Source organism: Oryx dammah, unplaced genomic scaffold (genome assembly GCF_014754425.2).
Source record: "Oryx dammah isolate SB20612 unplaced genomic scaffold, SCBI_Odam_1.1 HiC_scaffold_5, whole genome shotgun sequence".
Lineage (NCBI taxonomy): Eukaryota > Metazoa > Chordata > Mammalia > Artiodactyla > Bovidae > Oryx > Oryx dammah.
In genome coordinates, this window is record NW_024070189.1 from 50,227,209 (window position 1) to 50,240,444 (window position 13,236).

At 41.2% G+C, this 13,236-nt stretch overlaps 1 protein-coding gene across 7 annotated transcripts in view; it reads right to left on the minus strand.

Moving 5' to 3' along the window:
• Positions 1–9,161, minus strand: part of FBXO38 (F-box protein 38) — a 66,226-nt gene extending 57,065 nt beyond the window's left edge. For 4 of the 7 annotated variants that reach the window (XM_040239654.1, XM_040239653.1, XM_040239651.1 and 1 more), the window contains exons 1-2: positions 9,066–9,161; positions 946–1,136 (exon numbers count right to left, since the gene is read on the minus strand). In XM_040239654.1, coding sequence (XP_040095588.1) covers positions 946–970 — 25 coding nt within the window. In that variant the 5' untranslated portion in view covers positions 971–1,136; positions 9,066–9,161. Of the gene's footprint in view, positions 1–945; positions 1,137–2,924; positions 2,957–9,065 lie in introns of all 7 variants that reach the window. The other 3 variants (XM_040239649.1, XM_040239650.1, XM_040239655.1) reach the window with 3 other exon arrangements.
• Between the last annotated feature and the right edge of the window lie 4,075 nt (positions 9,162–13,236).

Below are 13,236 nucleotides of genomic sequence, written 5' to 3' on the forward strand. Positions count from 1 at the left end.
GGCCATGTAGTAATATGGAAAAAAGGCACAACACAATCATAATCACTAATGTCTGCCAAGTATTTGTGTCATGCAGTGTCTAAAGTGCTTTAAAACAATTATTTCAGATGGGAGGGAGGTTTAAGAGAGAGGGGACATACATATATCTATGGCTGATTCATGTTGATGTTTGACAGAAAACAACAAAATTCTGTAAAGCAATTATCCTTCAATTAAAAAATTAAATTAAAAAAATAATTATCTCACTGAATCCTCGTAATAACATCTTTATATCTATCATTGGTCCACACCTACCAAATGAAACTCAAGAGTCAAACTCTGATCTCTCATCCCAGAGACAAAGTATGTTAGAATGTGTTTATTTAATAAAGAAGAGAGCAGGAGAAATTATAATGACAGAGTTTTTTGGTTGTCTTCTTGGATTTGTTTCTGGTTTTTGTAACAGTTCTTAAGTACAGTTTAGATAAAAATATAATTTTTAAAAAAAGGTTTTGAAAAAAATTTGTCAAAACAATCTTAATGTGTACACTGCATAGGGGGGTTATTACTTCACAAAACGTTTTTTTCCATTTACTTACATATATGTGCACACTGAGCAAAATGTTGCTTCTTACTATAGACTGTAATCAAAAAGTCAGAAACATTGTCTTATGCTGTACACAAATGGTACTGTAATAATAAAAGTCAACAAATCTATCAGTCAATAAGAATTCTAAGAAGCCTGGAATGTTAACAGTCTAGATAATGTCTGCCCAACAGAACTTTCTGCAACAAAGGGAAGTTCTTCACTGTCTGTGCCATTCTATACAGTAGCCACTAGCCATACCAGATCTTTAATTTAAACACCACATGTAGTTAGTGACTACCACACTGGACAGACAGCTCTAGGATTTGCTTCTACCTATAATTTCCAGGTAGGTGAAAATCAACCAAACAAAACCTTACCTAAAAATATGGCAAAGCACTTCATGTGAAAGTTGATTCATATAGTCCTTTGTTTCATCGGATACTGCTTCCTCAGGAATTTCATTATTCGTAAGACACGTTTTAACACTTTTCTTTCGTGGACCCATTGCTGTGTTAGCTCCAGGATCAAAGAGCAAATCTCCCCTCTTGGTTACTTGACTTCAAAGCACCTGAAAGCAACCAGTGATTAGAGGAGACTAAAACACGCCAAACCCAGACAGAAATTATCCTTATAAAACATAGGTAAAACAATGTCTATTCTAGAATACAGATGAAACAGTTGTGCTATTACAATGATACAGGCTACATTCAAATTAACAAAAATATTACACAAAAGGCACAGAATGTCTTTTTTTCTGAAGAGAAGTAAAGGTAAAAACTAATTATTTAGAATGAGCAAAAATCCAAAGAATAGGGAGTCCTGAATTCTATTTGTACTGTTGCTTCCTAGCTAATTCACTCAATTTCTCTTGTGTGTAAGGTAAGATCATTAAACCAGATACAGGTGCTAATGATTCTAGGATTGCCCTTAACACAGCAGAAAGTAGAAGACTCTTAGATTCTAGTCCTGGGTCAGCCCCAGATTATTTCTATGAACTTGGAACCACTGTTTAAATTCTTCATTCTCCCACCAATAAAGTGTGGGAATCCGATTCCACCAGTAGGTCACATATCCATTTAAGAATTTGATTAAAAAAATAATAATAATAATAACCTTTTCCACACACACAAAAAAAGTGCTTTATATGCAACTTCAGAAGAAGAATAAAACTACCCTTTTCCCACTCTTTCTCCCATAAATATTAAGGAGCAGAAGTTAATTCACTTTTGTATTAAACGTATGTATTGTTTGTGTGTTTGTGGGAAGAAGGAGGGAATGGGAGGGAGAAAGGAAAAAGAACGGAGTGTGGAAAAGAGATAAAAGTCAGATGAGCGAACTTCCGCCTAGAGGTTTATTTAAGGCCAGGTTAAGAGGGAACTATGTGAAAACAGTGTCATTTTTTTTACATAAAATCTTTATTATTTTTTGATTATAAAGTTACTGTATGCTCATTATAGAAAGTCTGTATAGAAAAGTATAAAGATGTAGAAAAGTTATACCACTCAAGGCAACCGGTATATTTCCTTCTAATCATTTTTTCTGTGCATATTTTAACCTAGTTGAGCTCATATATATAGTTTTACCTATTCAGGTACAATAGTCACTCAACATGAGAAAATTTTCCTGTGCTATTAAAATCCTATTTTTTAGTAACTGAATTTGAATAGAAAGTGAATATAGCAAAATTTACTGAACTGTTCTATTACTGAATATTGACTGTGCTTAGTCAGTCATGTCCATGTGGTCTCTTGTGACCCCCATGGACTGCAGCCCACCAGACTTCTCTGTCCATGGGACCCCCCAGACGAGAATAATAGTGTCATTTAAATAGTATTATCAATTATCTCTGGTAAAATTCTGAAAAATTAGCTGGACTCAAAGTGAGAGAACTCTAGAGTTCAGGGCTTAATCATGTTACAGTGATGCAAAGAATTGCTGCTGCAAATCTGTCAGTCTCTCATTTACAGTGTTTGCTCCCTTTTATGCACCAATGTTTTTTCTTATATTGGTACTACCAAAAGTTTGTAAAGTGGACCACGTGCTTCCATTTTCTTACAGAGATGAGTCAATAAAAGCATCACCTTTTCTTGATGACCTGAAGTGATCAGTATGAATATACATGATATTGTGCAATATATTCTCAGGGATTAGTGAACTATATGGAGTTCCTGGGGCTCCTCTGCTTCAGCAGATGGGAGAAAGCTACAAGGCTAAGGGAATTCTTATATTTTTGTGTGTCCATGTGTGTGTATGCTCTGGTCTCTTCTTCTCTCACTGAATGGTTATGCACTGTGAATTATGGCAGGTGTCAGGATGCTTGCTTCTCTCTGCACGCCACCCAAACACACACACTAACCTCTTAATTTGCTGCTTCTAATCAGCTATGGCCTGGGAAACCAAAGAAATAAATGTTTAGAATTGTGGGTGGATTAATATCAACATGCACTTAGTACTATGGCTTGAAGGAATTCTACAGAGTAGGTACATGAGCTACAGTTCACTGAATTTGTTTTTAAAGAAATATATATACATGATCAAACAGAAACCAAATCAGCCTACAAGAAATCCTAGTTTCCAGAGTATAAAATCTTTCCAATCTGATCAATCTCATCTTTCAATTTTTACCACTTGCTCATTCCAGCCACACCAATCTCAGTTCATGCATTTATTTCACATTCATCTTTTATTCCTAATAAGCTATTAACTCTGGCTAGAAAGTCCTTCCCTTCCCTTTTTCTTTTTTGCTAGAAAGGCATTATTCGGCCTTCAAAATCTAGTTTAAACGTTAGGTTCTCTGAGAAAATGTCTCCTACTAAAAAAACTTCTCTTCTGAGGTCCCTGTAATACTTCACTAACATATGCTTCTCCCATAGCAACTTGGATAGTATTTTATTGATTGTGTCTCTGCCAGGAAAAGGAAAAAGAATCTCAATCTCCTGCCACTGGGTGATAACAAGTCCTCGTTCATAGTAAATCATACATCTGATGTGTAACTATCCATCAGTCTTTCCATTCTTCCATATGTGTTCAGCAGCACGGCTGCTAAGAACCATTTCATGCTCCTATGAGCATTCTATTTGCCACCACAGCACTCAATGATCTTAGCAACAAGCCTGTAACCCTGGCAAAAATATAATCACACTCTAATAAGAACACAAAATAGCTACCCTGAGGCATTCAAATACGCTGGCAAGACTATTAATCCGTACAGACCAGTCCAACCATGGATTAATTCTCCAGTTACGTTATTTAGCACATGCTTCACCCTTTATGCCCTCACCTTTGCTAACTCTAATCATTCATGGATACCATGTTCTTGACTTCATCCTTTAAGTAAAAATCTTTCTTGGCTCTTCATCCTCCTTTCACTAAGTGGTGTAGATCTGCTACCCTCATCTTATGATTCTACTTTTTATTGCTCCTTATTTTGCAATAGTGAGGTTTTGTGTGAATCAGATATCGTAGCTCCAGTGCACAACATACACTTGAAATTTTAAACAAATAGACTGCTCCTTAAATATCACAGAGTTTATATAAATTTCCCTTGTTTAGAACTCAGAAAAATATTTACTCACAGATATGAAATTATAAACATTATAGAAAGGTCAGGTTAGGTCTCCAGCAAGCCCACAAAGATCCATTTAACCTAATATGCATTAACACTAACTACCAAAGAGCCCAAGTCAGTAGGACTGTAACAAAACTTAAGGTGAAATTGTATATATAGTTCCCATATCAAGTCTAGAATTGAAAACTTGGTCACAGAGCTACTTATTTGTCAGCAAGTAGAGCAGTGATGATCCTGCTACAAGCCTTCAGTGGGGAAGGGACTCATGGAGATGAACACTGGGGTAGAGGATAAGACTTCCATCTTCCACCTAGGGGCTTTAACAGCTTAGGACCCATACCTAGGAATTACCAAGTCCTCTCCAGCCCCAGTAGTGCCCCTGGCACTATTAAAGACTTCTTCAAGGACTTAGTTCTTCTCCCTCACCACTACTCAAACTCTATTAAAAACAAACAACAACAACCAAAACACCTCACACAACTATTTCAACTGAAGCCGGCTTCATCATCACTTGAGTGAAGTACATGACTAGACTATGCTGAGAGCATTTAATCCCAAGCACTAAGTACATAGGCCTGGTATCCCTGTTTGAGAAGAAAACACTATGAAAGACATAGAGACCTAGTGATGATGAAGTCTCTCCTATATGTGCACTCTCTCTCTCTACTGCTTGTCTTTCAGTGGAATGAAGAATAAAAGCAGGTGACAACAGAAAACTACGATGACTAGCCTTCTATGTCTTGGTTTCCTCCTACCCTTCTCTCCAAAATATCACCACTTGTCACTTGAGAAACTCAGCAAAGTAGGAGCGGTCCAAAGCAGCAATAGGTTGAAAGGGGAAAAGAGGGAAATTCCAGTTATCAGCAGTAGATAAAGATGACACATAGGAACAAGTTCAGAGAAGGCAATGGCATCCCACTCCAGTACTCTTGCCTGGAAAATCCCATGGACGGAGAAACCTGGTAGGCTGCAGTCCATGGGGTTGCTAGGAGTCGGACAAGACCGAGCGACATCACTTTGACTTTTCACTTTCATGCTCTGGAGAAGGAAATGGCAACCCAGTCCAGTGTTCTTGCCTGGAGAATCCCAGGAATGGTGGAGCCTGATGGGCTGCCATCTACGGGGTTGCACAGAGTCGGACACGACTGAAGCGACTTAGCAGCAGCAGCAGCAGCAGGAACAAGTTTAGCAGAGGAGTTATGGAGGGTAAGGAGAGGTGAGTATAAATAACGAGTACAAATATATAGAGACTATTATTTGCAGCAACAGGTGTTATTTGGGGGGGGATTCCCGGGTGGCACAGTGGTAAAGAATCTACCTGCTAATGCAGGAGACACAAGAGATGCGGGTTTGATCTGTGGGCCGGGAAGATCCCCTGGAGTAGGAAATGGCAACCTGCTCCTGTATTCTTGCCTGGAAAATCCCATGGACAGAGGAGTCTGGCAGGCTGCAGTCCATGGGGTTGCATGCACGCCTAGGTGGAAGAGTGAGTCACAACTGAGCACACACACACAAGTTCTGGAGGCTAAGACTCTAAACCTCTAAGAAATGTCACTATGAATGACAAAACTCATTTTCAAGCAAAGTTAAAAGGTGAAAGCTCCCTCAGAGATTAGTCACACAGTTCTTAATTTTTTGTGGGTCACAAACCCATTTGGGACTATGACAACAATTGTGCATCCCCCAAAGAGAAAAACAAAACACTTCGAGACTCATATACTTTCAGGGGCTTCACAGAGACATGCAAGCTCTTCAACAGGATGCTATACAAACCTGATTCCTTAATTTTTAGATAGACAAACAGAACCAGAGGGTAAAAGTCACTTGCCAAGGGCATATATTAAGCATCAGAGTTTATGCTGGGATTCATATTTTTCAGCCTACACTGTATAACCTGTCATCAAGTCAGTCCTCTGCACTTCAGCTGGCTGCCGCATTCCAGAACCATGCCCCAGTGCTTGGAGACGCACTTCTTGATGCTCTGATAAAACTGCTGCTGACCACACCCTCCTTCACAAATTAGAGCCCATGGTCCATCTAATTTGATTCCCACACAATAGCCTACAGAAGCCCTTGGTCTCTACAGTCATCCTGTAAAGGTGTGTAGCAGACTTTAGCCAAAGGAAGCATCATTTTTGTTTTAGTGGTTCAAGTACATTTAGTGTTTTGTTTTAGTGGTCCAAGTACATCTAACTAACAATAAGTCTGAGTTGTTTCTGAATATTCTTTAAACTTGGGAAACTCGACAAAGGAAGGAAGGTCCTTTTCATTAACATAATTTCTTAGGCTGCTTCGTTCCTTGCAACCTGCCAGTTCAAGTTTCCCCCTATCCCAAACTAGACTACCTATCCTCTACTAATTTAATTCATCCTGGTTGCTCCCAAATTTATCCCTCTCTTTTAAACCTTAACCCTCAAGGTTATACCATTTGCTGAGGAGCACCAACATTTCCTTGCTTGCAAAAATCATTTCCCTTTTTATTCTCTATCCCATTGGAGAAGTTTTAACTCTTATTGTATACAACTCTATCATTGATACTTACAAAAAGTCCTACATAAATCCACTCCTTTACTCCCCAAATGTCCAACTTAGAAATCTTGTTATAACTTGTCAACATCTTCTTCCATCTCTCTTATTCTAATTACTCTCTTCCTCAGATCACACTGGACCTTCCAAGGTACATGTTTGTCTCTTACTAACATACTTTATAAGGAAGAGATAAACTGACTTATCTTACAATTAATTAGAAAACTTAGGGACCTCTTCTTTTATTGGACTTTCACAATGCTGAATCAATTTCCCATTCTGTATCTAATTCATAACAATTTTTTGGAGAAACTCCTTTTTTAAAACTTGCTATTATCAATCTATCCATCCATCCAACCATCCCCTCACTTGATTTATTTTTTTATTGCCTACTAGGTGCTAGGTAGTGACAAAGCCTTTCCTCCCATGAAGCTCCACCGTCAAGGGCTCCTTTGCCCCTTAGGTTTCTAACACCTTTATTTAGTTGTTGTTGTTTTGGCTTCTGTTTGCTCATATCAAAGTAATATTGTATGTCACTTAATCTGATACCATTCCTCACAGATCTTCCGTCTACCACCTAGAACAGCCTCTCCTGCCTAAAGAAATGCTGCACCACATCCACCAAGTTGCTCAGATAAAAAACAAACAAATGAGAAAAACAGAATTACAGTGCTGAAAACATCTAGGAATCATTCAGTCGAATCTTTCATTTTCCAGATAAGGAAAGTGAGAACCAGACAGGTAAGCTGGCTTGCCAGAAAGTATCAATGCTGTTAACAAGGTACCAGTTACCGGTGCCATCTGTATTTTTAACTCAAGTCCAGTTTTATTTCACTATGTCACTTTATTATAATCTGGCTTTTCCTTTTTCTCCTTTTCTATATCTTAGTATCTTTTTTTTTTTAAAACTAAAGAATTTACCTCCAGGGACACAGTCATTTAAACAAACACATACAAAAGTTTACGCAAGGAGGACATACGAATCACAGCACAACAAATTTTAAAGAGAAAGAGCCTTAGTGATAACCTAGACCAGTAATTGTCAAAAATGAGATTTAAAAATTAAAAACACAGATTTTTCTATCTATATGGCTGCATAATATGTACCCTCCATATCTCACCTTTCCCCTCCCCCAGAAAATCATGGATCTATAGTTATTATTTTATTCATTTGTGCAGTTGTTGTTTTGTTGTTTAGTCACTAAGTCCTGACGGACTCTTTGCGACCGCATGGACTGTAGCCTGCAATGCTCCTCTGTCCATGGGATTTCCCAGGCAAGAGAGAATACTGGAGTGGGTTGTCATTTCCTTCTCCAAGGGATCTTCCTGACCAAGGGATCGAACCTGCGTTTCCTGCATTGGCAGGAGTGTTCTTTACTGCTCAGCCTGCAGAGTATGAGAAAGGGGATTAAGAACCTGTGACCTAATCTAACTAATTCATTTGTCTGATGAGAAATCTCCAGTCCAGAGAAAGGAAGGTATTTGCCCAAAGTAAGTAAACCAGCAATTTAAGAGCAGTTTTAAGACAAAGGTCTGTTTTTCACCTTTGCGTGTTTTACACTGCTGATATAGGTTCAAAAAACAGTCTTCAGGACAGAGCTTTTCAGCGCACAGGAAACACAGCAACCTTCCTAACTGCCCAGGTGCCCTTGGTTGGCTTGGTGTCTGGAAACAAACATGGTAGACACAACCGATAAGTCCTCTCCTGGTTACCCAAAAATGCAGAAAAGAGATGCTTTCAGGCGTGTTTCTAAGGCAAGACTCCTTAAAAGGGAGTTGAGATTCTGACTTTTGAGCTCGGAGGGGCATCAAACGCACCCAACACCCTCATTTTACAGATATGTAAGCCGTGCCACAGAGAAGGTAATGGACATGGGCAAGGTCAGAGTGAGTCGGTGGACGAGGTAACACTAGAACTCCGGGCTCCCTATCCCCCGGTTGGCCGCCTCTACAGATGTATTCACCGCGTCCTGCTCAGATAATCCCCGCAGTAAGCTGACTACAGGCTTTAATTCACAGGTTAAAACACTGACTTAACATTAAAATCGTGGAATTTGTGACGCCCAGAGTACGACGGGATCCCAGAAGTTAGCCAGGCCAGAACTCCCACTTTGTTCAGGAAATCCTGATTCATAGACAGTGCTATGTACTGGGATCCTGGGCAAAGTTCAGGCAAGGTGGCAAACGCCGCCACCAGGGCCTCGAAGACCAACCGCTATAAACCCAGTCCACCACAAACCCAAGCCCGGCTTTTCGAGGAGCTCTAGGCCCGAAAGGGGCCGGAGACCGAGAGCCCAACCGGTCGAGGGCCCTAGAGCCCGATCCAGCCGCCTCCACCCGCTGTACGCACCCTGGGCTCTGTAGCTCGCCGCCCGCCCCATGCCCACCAGCCCGCCGCCTCACCTATGCCAGCCCTCCGTTTGTTGTACTGGTGAAGGGGGAGGGAGAAACGCGACAAACACTTCCCGCGGACCCCACCGCCGCGACACTTCCGCTTCCGCCGCCCCTCCGGCACTTCCGGAATGTTGGCATCCGGGGCTTGGCCCATTCCCTGTGCCCATGTTGGGTGTGAGGCTCGGGCGTCCAGGCCTGGCAGCCATGTTAAGCGTGGCTTTGGGGAAACTCGCGGCAAGTCCTTCATTCACGTGACAGCGTTACCACGCCCAAAGTGTGTAGCGTCTGCCGCGGGATAAATAGTCCAGATCCTGCGGTTTGCTTCTGGGTGGCTTTGGTGCACCTTTCAGGGTTTCGTGTTTCTCGGTTGCAAAGTAGCTAAGTTCCGATAGAGTTTTTTTTTTTTAGAAAACTTACTCACCTGAAAACAGAAAAACTTTTTTTGGTGAGGATGAGGTGGGGTAAAAACGTCAATGTTAAGTCAGCTTTTCTCTACATTTGGGACATTGTATTTTATAGTTTCCAAAGGATTTCCTCATCATTGTCTTATTAAACACTCGCCACGACCGTGACGTATTGGTAGGAGTTAATTTGACCCGTTTTTTTCCTTACAAAAATTATCTTCAGAGAGGGTGTGGACTGAAAAAACAAAACAAAAACCTCCACAGCCTAGAAGTAGGGAATTACCTTTTATTCAGCTCATTGGCTGAGGACTTAAGCTGTGGAGATGGCCTCTCAGATATCTGCGAGTGACTGTTCTGAAGAGGTAAGGCGTACAGATGTGTAGGAGAGTTTGCAAAAGAATAAAAGCAGGTGTTGAACGTGAAAATATTACTGCTGATTAAAGAAACAAAATGTCAAGTTAATGAACTTAGCTCTTTTTTATGTACGAGGTAATATGAGGATCTGAGCTTAATGAAATCATTCTCTTGATATGTACCTTAAGTTTCTAGGGTCTATAATCCTGTTTTTCTCCGAACTGAATCTCATTAGGATGCACCTTTAGGCACAGCTGCAATGACTGATGGCTCCATGACCACAACAGTCTTTAACCGAAATGACACGAACCATTGTATGTCTGTAGAGATAATTGCTCAGTGTCACACAGCTAGACTGAAGCCAGATTTTTTATACCTTCCAAATGCCTTGCCCCTAAATATGGGTGACCCTTGATCAACTCTCGGGGTAGGGGTCAAAAATTTGAGTATTAAGTTTACAGTTGGCCCTCCCTACTGTAGTCCACATCTGTGGGTTCAAGCAACCACAGAGTACTCATTCTGTGACCTTGAGATGTCAACTCTAAGCTTCGGGTTTGTTAGGAAAAAAAAGATGTCGTTATGGTAAGTACATGCAAAACCACTGCAGAATTTAGTGGCTAACCATTATTTGTTAGGATTCTGTGAGTTAACTGGGCTCAGTTCAGTTCAGTCGCTCAGTTGTGTCTGACTCTTTGCAACCCCATGAATCGCAGCACGCCAGGCCTCCCTGTCCATCACCAACTCCTGGAGTTCACTCAGACTCACATCCATCGAGTCAGTGATGCCATCCAGCCATCTCATCCTCTGTCGTCCCCTTCTCCTCCTGCCCCCAATCCCTCCTAGCATGAGTGTTTTCTAATGAGTCAACTCTTCACATGAGGTGGCCAAAGTACTGGAGTTTCAGCTTTAGCATCATTCCTTCCAAAGAAATCCCAGGGCTGATCTCCTTCAGAGTGGACTGGTTGGATCTCCTTACAGTCCAAGGGACTCTCAAGAGTCTTCTCCAATGCCACAGTTCAAAAGCATCAATTCTTCAGTGCTCAGCCTTCTTCACAGTCCAACTCTTGCATCCGTACATGACCACAAGAAAAACCATAGCCTTGACTAGATGGACCTTAGTCGGCAAAGTAATGTCTCTGCTTTTGAATATGCTATCTAGTTTGGTCATAACTTTTCTTCCAAGGGCTCAGTTGGGCAGTTGTAAATTGGGGTTACATGCCTTTGATATTAAATGTCGGCTGAGACTTTTAACTGCAAATTCAAATGGAAGTTGCATTGTGGACAATTTAGTCTGCAAGCCCTCTAGGCCCTCAGCTAAAACTATCAGAATATCTACGCATGATTTACCTTCTGGTTTGGATTTCTCACAGCAGAGAGCTGGGTTATGATAGCGAGCACTCAGAAATAGAGTAGAAAGTGAGCTGTTCCAAGCAGTACAGGAGGAAACTCAAGGACAGGACTTCAAATGATTCAGCTTTGGGAGTCCCAGAAGTCACTTTTGTCACATTCTGTTGGTCAAAGAAGCCACCGAGATTCAAAATGAGAAGGGTAAGATTCCACCTCTTAATTTAATGAGTAGCAAAAAATGGAGGGTCCATCTTTAATTTACTACAGTACCTCCTTTGTTTGTTTGGTTTTTGGTGAGGGGGAGATATATAGATTTTATTAGCACAGGCTTCTAAAAGGAAGGCTGGTAGCCCCACGAGTACAGTCTTGAGGGTGTACCTGAGTGATTCTTTACATGATTTATTTTTAATTGTAAAATATACATGGCTTCCCTGGTGGCTCAGTGGTAAACAGTGCACCAGCCAGTGCAGGAGTCAGTTGCAGGTTCCACCCCTGGATTGGGAAGATCGCTTGGGGAAGGAAATGGCAACCCACTCTAATATTCTTGCTTGGGAAATCCCATGGACAGAGGAACCTGGTGGCTCCATTCAGTCCACAGGGTCCCCAGAGTCAGACACAACTCAGAGGGACTAGATCACCACCACCAAAATATATGTAAAGATGGGGAAACAGTGTCAGACTTTATTTTTGGGGGCTCCAGAATCACATCAGATGGTGACTGCAGCCATGAAATTAAAAGACGCTTACTCCTTGGAAGAAAAGTTATGACCAAACTAGATAGCATATTCAAAATCAGAGACATTACTTTGCTGACTAAGGTCCGTCTAGTCATGGCTATGGTTTTCCCTGTGGTCATGTATGGATGTGAGAGTTGGACTGTGAAGAAGGCTGAGCGCCAAAGAATTGATGCTTTTGAACTGTGGTGTTGGAGAAGACCTTGAGAGTCCCCTGGTCTGCAAGGAGATCCAACCAGTCCACTCTGAAGGAGATCAGCCCTGGGATTTCTTTGGAAGGAATGATGCTAAAGCTGAAACTCCAGTACTTTGGCCACCTCATGTGAAGAGTTGACTCATTGGAAAAGAGTCTGATGCTGGGAGGGATTGGGGGCAGGAGGAGAAGGGGATGATAGAGGATGAGATGGCTGTATGGCATCACGGACTCGATGGATGTGAGTCTGAGTGAACTCCAGGAGATAGTGATGAACAGGGAGGCCTGGCGTGCTGCGATTCATGGGGTTCCAAAGAGTTGGACACAACTGAGCGACTAAACTGAACTGAACTGAACCAATTTTGAGTGTACAGTGGCATTAACTCATTGGCATTAAGACTATTTACGTTGTTATGTGACTACATCACCATCCACCACCAGGTTTTTTTCATCTTCCCTTACCGAAACTACATATGCCCTAAACAATTCCCACCTGCTGCAGCCCAGCCCCTGGCAACCACCATTCTACTCTCTCTCTCTGTACCCGTATAAGTAGACTCATACAATATGTCCTTTTTGTTTGTTTTTTTTTTTTCACTTAGCATAATGTTTTCAAGGTTCATCTATGCTGCAGCATGTGTCAGACTTTTCTTCCTTTTTAAGACTGAGTTATATTACATTGTATGCATATATCATATTTTGCTTGTTCATTCATCCATCACTGAACATTTGGGTTGCTTCCCACATGTCTGTTGTAAATAGACATTGTGAATAATTATTCAATGAATATTAGTGTGCAGGTATTTTTTCTTTCTTTCCATTATTTTGATATATATCCCAAAGTGGGATGGTTAGATCATATGGAAATTCTATTTTTAATTTTTCCATATTAGTTACACCATTTTACATTCTCAGCAACAGTGCACAAGGGTTCCAATTTCTCAACAGCCTTTCTTTCTTTCTTTCTTTTTTTTTTTTTTTTGTGAGATAATGTTTGTAATCCACTAAGAAGAGTGCCTGCTGCTGCTACTGCTGCTAACTCACTTCAGTCATGTCCGACTCTGGGTGACCCCACGGACTGCAGCCTACCAGGCTCCTTTGCCCATGGGATTTTCCAGGCAAGAGTACTGGAGTGGGGTGCCATCGCC